The sequence below is a fragment of the Aulonocara stuartgranti genome (assembly GCF_965226115.1).
Source record: "Aulonocara stuartgranti genome assembly, chromosome: 1".
Taxonomy (NCBI): domain Eukaryota; kingdom Metazoa; phylum Chordata; class Actinopteri; order Cichliformes; family Cichlidae; genus Aulonocara; species Aulonocara stuartgranti.
The window spans coordinates 23,341,655-23,357,791 of record NC_138939.1 but is presented as its reverse complement, the minus strand read 5'-3'; the positions used below and the strand labels follow the sequence as shown (position 1 = coordinate 23,357,791).

The 16,137-nt window shown below is 43.8% G+C and overlaps 1 protein-coding gene across 2 annotated transcripts in view; it reads left to right on the top strand.

Moving 5' to 3' along the window:
- ankrd11 (ankyrin repeat domain 11) overlaps nucleotides 1-16,137 on the top strand; it is a 117,339-nt gene that overhangs the window by 96,538 nt on the left and 4,664 nt on the right. Inside the window, exons 5-13 of one of the 2 annotated variants that reach the window (XM_082528284.1) lie at nucleotides 4,994-5,167; nucleotides 6,151-6,351; nucleotides 6,460-6,602; nucleotides 7,671-7,818; nucleotides 7,944-12,405; nucleotides 12,505-15,178; nucleotides 15,266-15,364; nucleotides 15,687-15,830; nucleotides 15,923-16,015. In XM_082528284.1, the coding sequence (XP_082384410.1) occupies nucleotides 4,994-5,167; nucleotides 6,151-6,351; nucleotides 6,460-6,602; nucleotides 7,671-7,818; nucleotides 7,944-12,405; nucleotides 12,505-15,178; nucleotides 15,266-15,364; nucleotides 15,687-15,830; nucleotides 15,923-16,015 (8,138 nt within the window). Of the gene's footprint in view, nucleotides 1-4,993; nucleotides 5,168-6,150; nucleotides 6,352-6,459; nucleotides 6,603-7,670; nucleotides 7,819-7,943; nucleotides 12,406-12,501; nucleotides 15,179-15,265; nucleotides 15,365-15,686; nucleotides 15,831-15,922; nucleotides 16,016-16,137 lie in introns of both variants that reach the window. The other variant, XM_082528283.1, reaches the window with a different exon arrangement.

Sequence of the window (16,137 nt, the reverse complement as noted above, 5' to 3'; positions counted from 1 at the left end):
AATTCTTTTAGTATACTAATAGTTTCATGTTGTCTTCCAGCGCCTTGCTTTTCTTTGTCTCTGATCTGAGCTATATTGTGTTAGTTTCTAAGATTTACACACTGTACAAGCTTTGAAGATTAGCTGGCTCCTGGCATTGCACGCTTTCCAGTCACGTGAGAAGTTTATTAGGTTGCATTGTGTCATAGCGACAGACCTATTTTTGTTAGCGGTAGCTACCCAGGTAGTATATGGGGGCAGTAAAATGTGTGTTGTTAACCTGGACTTCCACCTGCATGAAAATTGGCGTTTCTACATATGTGTGTTTTGTAGTCTGTGGCCTTTCAATTGACCCTACTGGGACTGTTTTTAACCTCTCTGCAAAGTTTTACACCTCGAACACGTCACAGCCCCCCCCCCACCCTTCTTAATCTGTGCCTCTCTTCCAATGCTCATTTCCTTTGTGGCTTGCACACTGGTGACGGATAAATATAGCTGTTTAGAGAGCACGATTAATACGTTTTTTAAAATTCGTACAGTATACCCTTCTATTATATTCCAATCAAAATTATATCACCCAGTATGGGTCTTTTTTGTGTCTTTGTTTATTTTTTTATTCAGGCACGGTGTGTCTTATGTGTATCCCATCCCTTCTTTGCTTTTATAATCATCAGTATTGACCATTACCATCTGGCTAATATCATTCGATAGTATACTGTGTGATGGCATTCTGTCAGTTAGCCCAGTTTTACATCAACTTTCCTCACGGCTCAGCTGCTGTTGAATATCTTTTCACTGCAGGCATTTTCAGCGTTGTGTAAATACACAGACCTTCTATTCCAAACAATTTGAAATATGACATCATTTGGGGGTGGAGCTCTTGTGAATACACCCACTAAGCACAGGGTCTGTCAGTGTGTTTTGGGGGCACAATGCTGCAGCTACGCCTACGTCTTTCAGTTAGTCCGCACACGTCTCTCGTGGATTCTCTGCCCGTTACAATCTCGTGGATTGTAACGGGCAGGCAGGAAAATACCAAATTTCTTCCTGCTGCTGCTCTTTTTACTGGAAAACAATTTGTATCTTCTGATGTTTAATTTCTTCTTCTGCTGTAAACCTCTGTAGAGTCCACGATGTAACCAACAAAAGTGCTTGACACGGTTGTGTCTGGGCATTGAGTTATAACCCTTTTCAATTAGTACCTACTCTGCTGGGCTTGGCTCCATTAGGTGGTAGTGTCTGGTACCAGGCACTAAGCCCAGGTTCCAGGCGATCTGAGTTGAGGTGAAAATATGACATGAGAGCGACTCCTTCACAAAAATTAAAACTGCAATTTTTTTTTTAAACCCAACGAGGGAATTGGCAGCACTAAGCCCAACACCATGGTCTCAGAGTCTGGGGGGAAAAAAGCTGTAGGCAGAGCGGCAGGTATACCATCACCTCGACGCCCTACAGTGTTGTGTTGTGTTGTGTCACATAAGAATAACAACTTTTGGCTGAGTTGCTATAATTACCCCACGCGCATCAGTTACATGACTTGAGTTGTGTCACGTCAAGCCAAGTAGGTCTTAATGAAAAAGGGATATTAGTATACGCAGCTACTGGCAGATGCAAAAAAGGAGCAACTACCTTTTTGGGGATGGGGATGTAAAAAGGGGCAGACTTAAAGGACGCAGATATGTGACTGGGTGGTTGGCATTATCTCAATCAGCTGTTCTGTTTGTGTTTTTGAAATTTCAGCTCACCTTACTCTTTTCAAACTGAGTCATTTTGTCCTCTTTGGCAGCATTCTAAGATATTAATTATTGCCATGTCTGAGAAGCTTTGGCTGAGACAGGTCATAAAAACAGATAGTGGTGTGCAAGGATCCTCAGTGCACACATGTATTCTCGCTAATTGGTTATAACGCATAGATTATCTTCCCAGATTCACGATGTTTATGAGTAAAAACAAAAGACAGAAGGCGCACTCACTGACTGCATCTGTTTGACAAACAGAGCGTCCTGCACCACATGATGTTCTTTCTATACATTTCTGACTTTCTCTTGCTCAGTGCGAATCATTGAGAAAACATCCTGTTGGCCACTTCCTGCCTCTTCTCCCTTAGCTTCCTGTTTATGCGACTTTTTGGGTCGTTAAACAGAACATTGCTCGATGCTCCCGCGTTACGGTCAGACTTGGTCTGGCTGGTTGGAGCGGTTCTTCTTGTCATGGTGTCTGTTGGCTAAGTGAAGCAGACAGTCTCTTTGTTTTGGCGTTAGCTCACACTGTCATATTGTCTGTCTACCATATCAGAATCTGCCCCCATTATATCCCGACATTTGTGTTTGATGTGGTTCCCTCCCTCCTGGCTCAGGTAGGCAGGCTAGTCATGGGGTGATAGTCCCTACCCAGCTTTCCTTCCTTTTTCAGTCTCCTCCTCCTTTATCTTGTTAGTCAAGTTTCAGGCAGTGAGGAGAGTAAGGTTTCAACCCTGTCTTTAAGCTGAGTAATATCATTTTACTAAGCCACATAAAAGCCCTGCAGTTTTGCCTAAATAGACATCCAGCAGACAGACATACTGTGTTTAATTTCTTTAATTCAGAAATCCACATGTGACATGTTAATTTGATTTGTGTGGTGATAATTTAACACAGTTGCATTTTACCGAGCTTTTTTCTTCAAATATTTTGATCCGTATCTTTCCTTAAAATTCCCACGATGATTAACCAGACAAAAATGTAGTGAAAGCAAAGTCACATTCCTTCCTTCATGAATGGAAAGAGCATATTTTTTATGCTCATATTTCTCACAATATAATTATTGCTGCTTCGCTAGTGTTTCTTTTGTAGTTTTCCCTTTAACATGGTGATCATACCTCCTGCAACTGCTGTATTTGATTATAATTATGCAGCATGGATTTATAGAAAGTGCTTCTTTTCTGTTTAGAGTGGTCGCCTAGAGTCTGATCTGTATCGCAGAAGGACAGTTTTTTTGCCACTGGTGATGAAGGTTGTATTAGAGACTTGGGTCTTGTATGTTTAGCAGCAGATCTCTTTAAGTGCAGCTGGGTAATAACTGCCTTCCTGCTTCTCAGTCTAATAAACATAGCTTGGAAAAGCTAGCTTAGCTCTTTCTCTGTTCTGCTGCTGAAAAAAACATGTTTGGGCTGTTTCTGTGGTCCCTGCTGTTAAAGGCTTAGCAGAAGGAATGTGTCTAAATGGCAAATGCTTTGGGGAACGTGAGACTGTATCAAAGAGGGGTGGAGGGTACATTAGCTTTAAGTATTCACAGATGTTAGTGAAAGTTCATCAGCCCTGTACTTGCGAGTGGAAAAATATTTTCCTGGAAAGTTTTTAGACACCGGAAGGCTGCGCTGCCATGCTTCCTTCTTGCCTTATTTACTTGTGTTTGTGGCCTGCAGTGCTTCCAGTCTGGGAGTGAGAGAAGTTGCTCAGAAATCAGACTCAGACCCTTCTACTGGTCCACAGCGTCTTTGTACACGCACGTCTGAATTTGCTTCTTCCTCCCTATGACCGGAGGCCTGTATTGTTGCTTGAATTATAACTGTGAGGTTTGATACCCCCTCGGTAATGAAGCGCTGCAGTCATGTGTAGCGTTACCCTCTGTATGGGTCATCAGATGGTATGTTGCCACTGAAAATAATTGCTGGGTGTGTCTTTGTGGAGCAGCTGCTTTTGTCCAGTAGCACTGTGTCTCCAGTAATCCTGGCAGGCAGGCAGGCAGGCAGGCATGTGGTGACCTTGGCAAGGCCATGTTGAATTGAAATGTACACCAGCTATTTCGTAATAACTATGGTTGTGCCAAGTCACACCCTCTTTCCTTTTTTCGTCCATTCTGGCTGATTGGCTTGGAGACAGACAGACATAAACACACTGCCTGTTGGCCCCTCCCTTCTTTAAGGGCAGCTGGGTAATAACACAAAAGTCGCCCACTGGTGCCAACAAACCTCTCACACATACGGCTGCATTTACAGAATGCAGTAAGCGAGCAAGTCTTTGTTTTCTTTTTGTTTTTGTTTCACAGAGGCCCGTTTAGGTCATGGAAAGTAGCAAAGGGTTTGCTATGGAAATTCAAAAAGAGGATAAAATGTGTGAAATAAATAGGGAGAAACCCATTGATTATTGATAAAAATTAATACTTTTTGGTTTTGTTTTTTTGGTTTTGTTTTTTGGTTTGACAAAATGCTTTTGTTGTTGTTGCTCATTTGGTGACTGAAAGATTGCCCCTGGTATATAGAAATGCCTCCCTGTGGGAAGAATAAAGTACCTTCTATCGCTCTGTAAATCTCTATTCACACGTAGCAGTGCAGCCCTGAACTTTCCTCAGAATTACCTGGCAGCCAGTCTTGACCAGTCTAGTGCTTGTGAGAATAGATCAGGTAGTTTTTCTTTTTTTTAAAAGAGTGAATTCAATGGGAGTGTGTGGGCGTCGTGTGTGCCGCCTCCTGCTTTCTGTACACTGGTGCCAGTCCTTGCCAAAACTAAGCAGGGTATTTCCAGTTTGACCATGTCACAAAGGACAACTTCAGATAATGCCCACATCTGATTCCCTCGGTCAGATTATGTTGACATTGTCTGAATTTCATTTATGAAAGTAGCTGTTCTCACATATACATGACACTTACTTGATTGATGCCAACAGTAAAGAAGCTGTTTGGACTCAGTGCTGATCTACAGTACTCTATACTTGATCTGGAAAGTCATAAAACACCTTTGGAGATGTGTCATAGTGAATGTTTACTAGTTATTTATTGATTTATGAACTTTAATAATCTGTCTTTTAGAAACATTTGAAAGTGGTGTTACTGCTGTGAGCCTTTGGTGTTCTTTTAAAAATTGCCAATTCATAACAGTTAATGTCTTCTACTGTTGTAGCACTAATAAGGCTCCCGTTACTCTCCCTGACCACATGGATCAGTAGATTAGATTTGTGTGTGTCTGTGTATGAATGATCATGCAGCTTTTTGCACATGCAGCGATATTAACCTTGCTTCTCTCCTCTCTCGTTACAGAGAAACCAGGTCCAGAGCGGAAACGCATTAAAAAAGAGCCCACCAACACCCGGAAGGCAAGCTTGCCGTTTGGAATGGGGATGCCAGGGATCCGGGCCGGGTACCCCCTCTCCGAGCGGCAGCAGGTGGCCTTGCTCATGCAAATGACAGCTGAGGAGTCCGTCAACAGTCCAGGTGCGTGTTTATCATTTAGGCCACGTCTTCTGTGGACGGACAGCCGACATTGGGGGAAAAAAAGGATCGGCGGGAGCTTTATATGTAGAATCCATGCATGGCAGACCAGTGAGGGTGGGCTGTAGGCTGGGGCTGATTGTTTTTGTGCATTTTCTCAGTCATACTGTCCCTCTAAACAGAACCACTTTGTTAAAATTATTTCACATCTTAGCTGGAATCTAAACCTCTGATGTCAGTGATATGTGTTTTGTTTTAGCTGCTTTAATGGTTGCATATTCGTGCCGCCACAGTAGTGGAGTTGTTTTTATAAAATTCCGTACATAAGGAAATGAAACCAGCTTTTCTGTTTGTACTGCGTCTGGAGCTGATGGCGTAATCTCACTATTTGGGCTAAATGACAACAGAGAAAGTGTTGAGTTATCCTTTCTGGTGTTAGATGATTATTTTTCTTATTATAAGTTTACTACCTTCCCATTTCTGCAAAAATTGTACTTTATTTTTGATCGACAGTAATTTAGCTGGAAGTTTTTCAGACTTGTGAAATATAACTATTGTTACAAGTTTGTACTTTTTCCCCTCATTGTTGACATTTGAGACTGAATTAGTTTGATCCTACCTTATAACTGCTTTTATTTGTATGTTAATTTCTTTGTTGCCTGCCTGTGGGCATGGACATAGATTAAGCGAGTGTGTTTCAAATATCATTTGGGACAATAGCTGTACAAACTCAATAATGTAAATGTGATTAAGGATTGGATTTAATCTTGTAAATGTGATGAAATAAGCTCAAGTAAAGTAGGTTCAGCAATTGTGCTGTTTATTGCTAGAGTTGGATTGCCCCCTTCTGGCTGTAAGCAGTTATAGCACCTTGTTGTTCACAGTAGAAGTAGTAAACAAAACAAAAACAGTTAGAGTAAATTCTCCCAGAAGAGTGTGACTGACTCTTGCAGCACTGAAGTGAAATATGCATGTCTTACCTACAGATACAACACCAAAGCATCAGTCACAGTCCAGTCTGGGTCAGAAGGGAACGCCAAACTCTGCATCTAAAACCAAAGACAAAGTGAATAAACGGAATGAGAGAGGAGAGACTCGACTGCACAGAGCAGCAATCCGTGGAGAGGTACGCCGCATCAAGGAGCTCATCAGCGAGGGAGCTGATGTGAATGTAAAAGACTTTGCAGGTAAGGGCATCTTTGTTTTATGCTTGCCTTTGCTTTGTGTGTGTAGCAGTGTACCATTGATTCATTTAGAGTTTACACTTCTCTGACTATAATTCTTCTTGTGTTCAGGCTGGACTGCATTGCATGAAGCATGCAACAGGGGGTATTATGATGTGGCGAAACAGCTGCTGGCAGCCGGAGCAGAGGTCAACACCAAGGGGCTGGATGATGACACCCCTCTACATGATGCATCGAATAATGGACATTTCAAGGTAAAAATAAATCCGCCAAAGGTGTCGTGTGTCATTGTTGCTAATAGTAAAGAACAAAATAGGTTTTCAGGCTTCAGAAGAATGAAAATATTAATGATCAGTGGCCCATTTGTGATCCATCAAAACAAGTTTGTCAGATTAAAATCTGAGTTTTAAAAGTGAGAAGATGGCTACAGAGTGAGTTTAGATGTGGTTTTGTTTAAATACCAGGTTAAATTGAATCGTACCACTAGTCTTTTTTTCTTGAACTGTCCTCAAATTTTCTACCCTTTCAACACCTTCATTGCAAAAAGGTACACGCACCAGTGGAATACAGTAAAAATGTCAAATCTCACTACTTTTCTTCAAAATCAAATGCTGGCCGTGCATGGTTTTATACTGTAATGGCATTGAAATGAGATGTTGATGTTGTTTTAATAGAAGTCAATGAGACATTTTTGGCCACAAAGGTGTCCACAGGGAGCATCTGGAAGTAATGGTGTAATCAGATTTATAATCAAATTAATTTTGCTGCTGATCTTTGACATCCAAGACTAATCACCACCAGTGTCAATAAAGTGTTCCTGCCTGTCTGCAGCAGTGTTGTGTGAGGTTAAGATGGCACTGTTGGTATCAATGCTGTCGCAAATTGATCCAATTAAACATTTAGTATTGATTAGTATCTGAGAATCTTTTTTAGACAACCCCACTGAGAAAACATTTTGAAGACCACCCCTTACTTGGTGCTATTTTGCAGATGTTAGAATTTGTCTCACTCTGATTCTCCTGGCCTGAAAGCAGCTTCAGACCATCATACTTTCTCACCTCTACACGGCTTTTGGCATTTTACTAAAATTGGTTGCAGAGACGCCACATCACCCAGTCTGCTGTCAGTAAAGTCTGGAGGTTTTGGTGTGGAAAAGTTCTGTCCATCAAAAATCCCGCTCTAGCTTCGTCGTAACTAAATAACAACTTTGAAGTGGAAGATTAATTCTGTACTCTTTATCCTATTAAGCTTTGAACCACTTGAGAAGTTGCTGATATTACCTTTAAAATTGCAAAAAATCATTAAAGTTTTATCCTTTTCAGGTGGTTAAGCTACTTTTACGGTATGGAGGGGACCCGCGTCAAAGCAACAGGAGAGGGGAAACCCCACTGAAGGTTGCCAACTCTCCAACTATGCTCAATCTGTTGCTGGGGAAAGGCACTTACACCTCAAGTGAAGAAAGTTCATCAGGTATCATTTTCAATCTTAAATCTTTGAGTCACCTAATTGCACAACTGTTACAAAAGTTATTCAAATACATGAGGCTATAAGTAGTAAATTAATTGTGTCCTCTTTGTGCTCTTTATGTTCTACAGAATCTTCAGAGGAGGAAGACGCCCCCTCGTTTGCCCCGTCCAGCTCTGTTGATGGCAATAACACAGACTCAGATGTTGAGAAGGGCCCGAAGTTAAAAGGGAAAACCGCAGACCCTCCTAAATCTGCCGCCACACCTGTCAAAGATGAATACGAATTTGATGAGGATGACGAGGAGGAACGCGTCCCTCCCGTAGACGATAAACACCTCTTGAAAAAAGACTTCCGCAAGGACTCAGTAAGCAAGACCAACAGCTTCATCTCTATACCCAAGATGGAGGTTAAAACCTATTCCAAAAGCAACTCGCTCACACCAAAGAAACCTGGCAGGCGGATCATCTCTGACAGTAATAGTTCAGACGAGGATGATAGGACGTTGTGTTTCACGCCAGCGCCTACGCCACGGCAACAAGCCCAGCAAACAAATACTAAGACTAGAGACTCTGGCAGCATGAGCTCTAAACAACAAAAAGACAAGAATAAAGTCAAGAAGAAGCGAAAGAAGGACAGTAAAAATAGTGTCAGTAAAGAAGTCCGGTTTGGTAAAGTCAACGACAAATTCTGTACGTCTGACTCCGATTGCGCGGATTTGGAGAGTGAGGACGATAAGGGCTCAAATAGCATAAAAGACTCTTCTGCAGCAAACCTGAAAGACTCTCCAGGCTTTAATGCTTCCTCCTCCTCCTCCTCCTCCTCCCATGGAAACTTGAACTCTCAGAAACAGACGCCGTCTTTAGCAGAACAGCATCCAAAGCAGTGGAGGACGGATAACTGGAAGACCGTCTCGTCTCCCACATGGTCAGACGTCAGTTCGCTCTCAGATTCGGTCAGAACTAGACTGTCCAGTGGGTCTGACTACTCCTCTGAAGCTGAAGATTCCTGCGTGGAGTCGATAAAACAAGTAAAGAGGAAAGCGCAGGAAAACAAAAAGAAGAATAACAACGTGCACAGTAACACTGTGGAAAAGAAAAACTCAGAGCTCTACAAAAATACAGAGAGCACCATCTCCAAAACTGACGTGGATGGCAAAGTGGTGAAAAAGCATAAAGTGAAGCACAAGCACAAAAATAAGGAGAAGGACAAAGCTCCTAGTCTAGTGCTTAATCAAGATATGAATGAGAAATTTGTTAAGAGCTATTCTTTTGATTTTGATGATTCGAGGCAAAAGTCCCTAATTGTTGAGTCAGAATCACCAGCTGAGAGCAAAGTCAAATTATCCAAACATGAAAAAGACCATTCGAAAAAGGAGGACAGGTTTTCGAAAACAAAGTCTGAGGATAAGGATTGGTCCTCGGGAAAAGACCTGCACAGAACAACAAAAGAGGAGAAAAACAAGAAAACAAAGGACTCCAGCAAGGACAAGTTAAATAAGGAGGAGAGGGAAAAGCCTATAAAATCTGACAAGGAGAGGAACGTCAAAGAGAAGGAGAAACCCAAGGAAGATAAACAAAAAGCTCACAAAGAGGAGAAAAAGAAAAAGTCTAAGGAGAAGTCCTCCTCAAAGACAGACAGGAAAAGTGAGCAGAAAGAGGAAAAACATCTGAAGGCGGAAAAGGACAAAAATGCCAAGGAGGATAAGGAGAAGTGTAAAAAAGACAAAGTACAGAAAGAGGAGTCTGAGTACGAAAGTTATGACGTTAATCGTTTCCTCAACTTGGAGGACACAAAACTCAGTGCCTCCGATGACCATCATGACAGATGGGGCTCTGAGATGTCCTCTGACTCCTCCCTCTATGGTGACGACAGCTGGGATGCTCCTGTCAAAGAGTACAAGGACTACAAAGCCAATAATTCTGTTAAACTTATTGTTGAGACTGTTAAGGAGGAGACGAGGAGGAAAGAAAACAAAGTCAAGGACAAGAAATCAGACCACAATGAGAAGAGATCAGAAAAGGAGGCTACTTCTAAGAAAAAAGACAAGGACCCTTCGGAAAAGACAAACGAAAAGAAGAAAGACTGGTCAGAAAAACAAAAATTAAACTCCAGCCACTCAGTTGAGAAAGAAAAGAAGAGGAAAGAGTCCACAGAGGCAGCCAAGGACAAAAAAGACAAGGATTCTCTGGACAGCAGTCGAGACCGTAAAGACTCGTATGAGTTCATGAAAGAAAGAAAGGATATCAAAATCAAGCAGGAATCGATAAGAGATGAATATGGCAATGATACTTTCTTCAAAGACATTGATCCTGTCAGTAAATCGTGTGATATCAGAGAAAGGAACCACTCTGGGAAGGAGAAAGAAAAGAAGGGTGAGGGAATGGAGAAACGGGAAAAGACAAAAGCTGACAAGCACAAAGAGAAAACAAAAGACAGAGGAGCTGATCAGGAGAAGGACAAGAGTGATAAAAGCTCCACAGAAAAAACTGTCAAGGATAAAGATGCTGACCGGAGTACCAAAGACAAGAAGGAGGGGGCCAAAGACAAACATAAAGACTCTCATGGCAAAGACAAAGATCGAAAGATGTCTTCAGAACAGACAAAGGAAAAGAAAGAGAAGGCCTCTCAAGACAAACATTCAGATCGGGAGAAAGATTTCTTGGAGGTAAAGAAAGAGGAAAGAAAAACCGAGAAGATCCGGGAGAAAACGTGGTACAAAATAGCCGACATATTCACTGATGAAAGCGATGATGACGACGACAGCTACAGCGGTGGGGTACTGGTGTCTGATTCCATCAGAAAAGATTCGACACCCGATCAAGATGAGCTGGATCACTTCCCTTCAGAAAAAAGAAAATCTTCTGCAGATAGTAAACATAACACAGAAAAGGCAAAAGACAAAGAGCACAAAGATAAGAAGAAGGATAAGGCCACATTTGACACAGGTAGAGAGAGGAAAGGCTCCCAGGAGAAACACGGCAAGGACAGGAAAGACCCGGTAGATACAAAACATAAGGAGAGGAAAGACAGGATGTCAGTGGACTCAAACCAAGAGAAGAAAAACAAGCAGAAGCTTCTGGACAAAAGGGACACGAGCGAGGAAAAAACCAAGAGCAAATATAAAGACAAGCAGGACCATTCCAAGGAAAGAAAGCCCTCGAAAGGAAGCGGGGAGAATGAGAAGTCTCTCTTAGAAAAACTGGAGGAGGAGGCTATGAATGACTACAAGGATGACTCCAATGACAAGAACAGTGAAATCTCCTCCGACAGTTTCACTGACAGAGGTCACGATCCGGTCCTCACCAGTTACTATGACTCAATCAGCCTGCCTGATATGGCCGAGGACAGAAGAGACTCCCTGTCCATATCTACGCCACAAGACAAGTTCAGAGAGAAAGAGAGGCATCGGCACTCCTCTTCGTCCTCATCCAAGAAAAGCCATGACAAGGAGAAGGAAAAGACAAAAAAAGACAAAGGAGACAAACGTGACAAAACAGAAGAAATTAGAGAGTCCTACGGCCGCAGAGAGAGCCTGCCTTTTGAGAAAGAGCCTATGCCTCTAGAGGCAGACCCTTACACATTCCCATACGGAGGTAAGGGAGACGGAGAGGACGACTTCGATAAGACATTAGAATTTGAGAAGGAGATGTCCAAAAAGGACAAAGACAAAGGAACTGGCGTCATAAGTGACAGAATGAAAGACAAAAAGAAAAAGGAAAAGCATAAAGAAAAAATTAAGGAAGAGAAGAATAAATATATCGATGGCTTTGGGTCATTTAAACACTCCAAAGATGACGCAAAGTCAGGGTTGAAAGACAGCCCACAGGTCACTGTTCTGAAGGACCGGTCAAAGGAAGACAGTCCTAAATTTGATATGAAAAAAGACAGAAATCGGGATACGCTAGACAAAGACAACAGACTGGACCACAATAAATCTAAGGCTAAGGATGAAAATGAAAAGCTCTCTCAGCCCAAAGACAATGCAAGGAAAGATAATCGACCACGTGAAAAACTGTTGGTTGATGGGGATTCTCAGATGACAAGTTTTGGTCAGATGTTGAGTCAGAAAGACCAAGAGAATGAAGAGCGGCTCAAGAAATACAGAGAAAAAATGAAGCAGATGGAGAAGCTTAGACCCAAGTCTGGCGACCCAAAACTAAAAGACAAAACCAAGTCTACAGAGGAAATACGGAAAAGCCGCAGTGAGCTATCATCCAAGAAATCTAACAGCCTTGAGTCTGGTCTTAAAGAGAAGAAGCTGAAGGATGTTGGTCTCCCGGCCCAAATGATGTCTCCAGGCAGAAAGTTCCAGCCTACTGATAATCAGAACTCAAAGGATTGGCTCCCTGGCCACCAAATCAAGGACAACCTCCCTGCTTCTCCCAGGCCAGATCAAAGCAGGCCAACTGGTGTTCCCACACCTACACCTGTCATGTCATGCCCCAGCTTCGAGGACGTAATGCAAACTCCACGTACACCATCCTGTAGTGCAGAGGATTACCCTGACATTATGCTGGATCCGCTGGACTGTCAGAACTCGTCTGCAATGACTATGTCAATGAATGCCTGCTCCCCATCCTTCTTTGAAAGGTATTTTAATACTCAGACACACTGCATGTTACTAATGTTATAGTTTGATTGTTTTGGACTGAGGCTTAATGTTTTGTTTTTCTCTTTGTCCACTAGCAGGTACTCTAACCCCCAGACTTTTCCGGAGGGCACATGTCCTACCCCTGCGAAGAACCTCCAGCTCCCCCTTGTCAGTCGTTCTGCATCCTCTGATGTCCGCCGCCCTCTAGAAGATGAGTTCAAGGCAGAGGCAAACAAGTTTCTTCGACAGCAGAATGATCCAGGGGCGGAATTTGATCAGACGTCTGCCTGTCAGCCTCTCGAGGACAAATCTGCAACTCTGGATAGATTGGAGTTGATGTCTACGTATTTTCCTCCGATAAGGGTACCGTCACCTCGGCGAGAGCCATCCTATCAAACACCAGATGCAGCAACACCAACTCTTGCTGGCAACGACGGTAATGAACACCTTCCTGAAAGTGTGTACAACAATTTCTTGCCCAAACCGTCGACACCAGTTCACAGGCCAGACCCCCAGGAGCCATGCTTTGACATTGCAGCACCACCAACTCCAGCTCCAGCTGCCTTGCCACCCTTGGATATCGACGATATCACGGAGCACCACCACAGCGAGCCTAATCTGGTCGTCTCAAATCTTCCATCTGTCACAGAAGAACAAGAAGAGGAAGAAGAAGAAGAGGAGGAGGAGGAGGAAGAGGAGGAGGAAGAGGGCGACATGGATGAGAGACTTGATGGAGAGCACTGTGCAGTGGATGAGCCGGACCAAACAAGGGAGCCATGCTCGTTTTCTCCTCAAGTTGAGGATCCTTTGCAGAAGAGCTGGCCTGCAGAGTCTCCAGACCAGCATGAGCCAGAAGTCCACCAACTGTCCCCCACACATCCTGCAGCTGACCACGGAGAGAACTGTTTCGATCACAACATGGGTTGGAACAATGACATGGATATGAAATCTCCCCACAGGACATATGGAGAAATAGAGGCTGCTGTCTCCAAAATAACCAGCCCTTACTCCCATTCTGATAATGACATGCAGCCCTTGTCTGGACACCCCTCTGTCACTTCCCCTTATGCTACCTGGAGCAGGTGGCACAAAGATGACCCAGAGGACTTTGATGAGCAGAAGGAGGCTGTGGCTGATATACCCTCTCCAGAGAGGCCAGACACTGCTATGGATGAGGACCCCAACTATTTAAACAACTCTTCTTCCTCCAATAGGCTGGAGTCCTTCTTTCCAGACTGCAACAAGCCGAGCATCGAAGAGGGACACCAGGTGGAGACAGAGACAACATGTGTGGAACCAGACAGCAGACAGAGCACACACAGTTTCAGTGCTGCCGCTGAAACTCACATGGCTCCAGCTGTGGGCCCTGAGCCTGTGGTTCCCTGGGAAGATCCATTTTCAGCTGATGAAGACGACCTGGGACCTTTCTCCTTGCCTGACCTTCCACTGCCAGACAAGTCAGAAGAAGCTGAGTCTGGGGAACCTGAACTTGCTGATCACAACAAGAGTGTGTCGACCCACATTAGACACACTATTACAGACAGAGAGGATCTGGACATCATGGAAGTAGACCTGCCAACCCTAGCAAAGACCTCACGCTCTGCTGGAGACTTAGGCTTAGGGGAATCTGCTAGACAGGACTTTGTTGTGCCATCACCACGTGCCCCTTTCCAGCAGGAATTGGACCCCGAGCCTCAAAGTGTGCCTGTCAACAGCTCAGTGGGACTTAACCAACAACAGAGCAGCATTTTGGAAAGAAAACTACCTTATGGGGGATCGGATGAGTCTGATCCCAGCATGTTGTATACATCTGTAAAATCAGATGCCAGTCAGCAACCACATATACAGATGCATTCGCACTCTGAGTCATTGCATATAACCCTGGACTCTGTGCCTGCTGTCAAGCCGGACACGAGACAGGAGGAGATGCCTGAGGCTGTACCAGAGCCTGTGTCCTGCAGTCCTCTTCCTCAGATCCCAGAAGTGGTCACCCTCTCCACCTCCATGGAGCCACAGGACACTCAGGACACATCCAAGCAAACATTGGTGACCTTGACCACAGTGTCCACCCCTGTAGATGTTCCCAAGAAGGTGGATGAAATCCCGCAAAGGATGACCCGAAATCGCGCCAAGAACAATCCAGCTGCTGCTTTTGCCGTTGCCACCCCTCCTACCTCTAGCATAATAACCTCATCTACCGCTGCCACCTCAGTGACAACCAGTCCGGTGGTGAGCATTAACCCAGTTCCTACTAGAACCCCAACACCCACCTCAGCATCTTCCTTTACAGCTCTGAAGAAAGAGAAAGACTCTGGGCTTAGTGTCCCGTCTACTGCTTCTAATTTGACCCCAGCAGTATCTGTGACGACTTCTACGGTGGTTCTCAGCAAGACAACAAAAGGTCGTCCTCTTCCTGTCGACGAAGAGGAATCTCAAACCCAGCACCCACGGAAGAGGAAGTTTCCACGTTCTACAGGGCAGCAAGTCCAGGTTCAGCTGGTAAATACAGCCATGCAGCAGACCAGGGAGATGATACAGCAGACTTTAGCTGTAGTGGTCAATGCCATCAAGCTAGACGACATTGAACCCTACCGCAGCGAACGTTCCAACCCGTACTTTGACTATCTGCAGATTAGGAAGAAGATTGAGGAAAAGAGGAAGATTCTCTGCTACATCACGCCTCAGGCTCCACAGTGTTACGCTGAATATGTAACCTACACTGGCTCCTACCTGCTCGATGGCAAGCCTCTCAGCAAGTTGCACATCCCTGTGGTAAGTTCTGGTGTCTTTGCACCATTTCAAAATAATCTTATCCTGCAATGTAATGGTATTAATGCTGTGCTGTGTTTTGCTTATCAGATTGCTCCACCTCCATCACTGTCAGAACCTCTGAAGGAGCTCTTTAGGCAACAAGAGGCAGTAAGGGGCAAGCTTAGGTTGCAACACAGCATAGAACGGGTAAGAAAGTGTCATTTATACTTCAGGATCATTCACTGTCCTAAATTCACTCATTCCTCACTCCTTCCCTGCTTTTTATACAATCAACAATACACATGTGCACCAAACGCTGGGAGCACTTCTTTGATAAAAGATCAAAGCCTTTTTTAAATGGAAATGCAAGTGAAATCGGCATAGTCCCCACGCCTTGGTGAAGCCAAAGTGAACAAATCTGTTTCATATATCTCACTTACTTGAATGACAGCCATTTGTTTGACGCAATGATGTTCCTCTTCATATCATCAATGTTTATTTCTTTCTGTGTTGTGCTTGCTGTTCACAGGAGAAGCTGATTGTTTCATGTGAACAGGAGGTTTTAAGGGTCCACTGCAGGGCAGCCAGGACAATAGCCAATCAGGCTGTGCCGTTCAGCGCCTGCACCATGCTGTTGGACTCTGAAGTGTACAATATGCCATCGGAGAGCCAGGTGGGAAATGTATCAGTATCTCAAAAAAACAAGTGTTAAGTATTTCTATGTCCATTACTTAGTCCACATTCTTACTTTTTCTGCATTCTTAGGGTGATGAGAACAAATCTGTGAGAGATCGCTTCAATGCGCGGCAGTTCATTTCCTGGATCCAGGACGTGGATGATAAATACGACCGCATGAAGGTAAATACTGGCACTTTGCACAAAATAACTGATAATAGAAGCACAAAGTAACAACCACTGACTTTGCTAAATGCCATCTTGATGCCGATATTACATATTTAATGGTACATCTCTACATATGA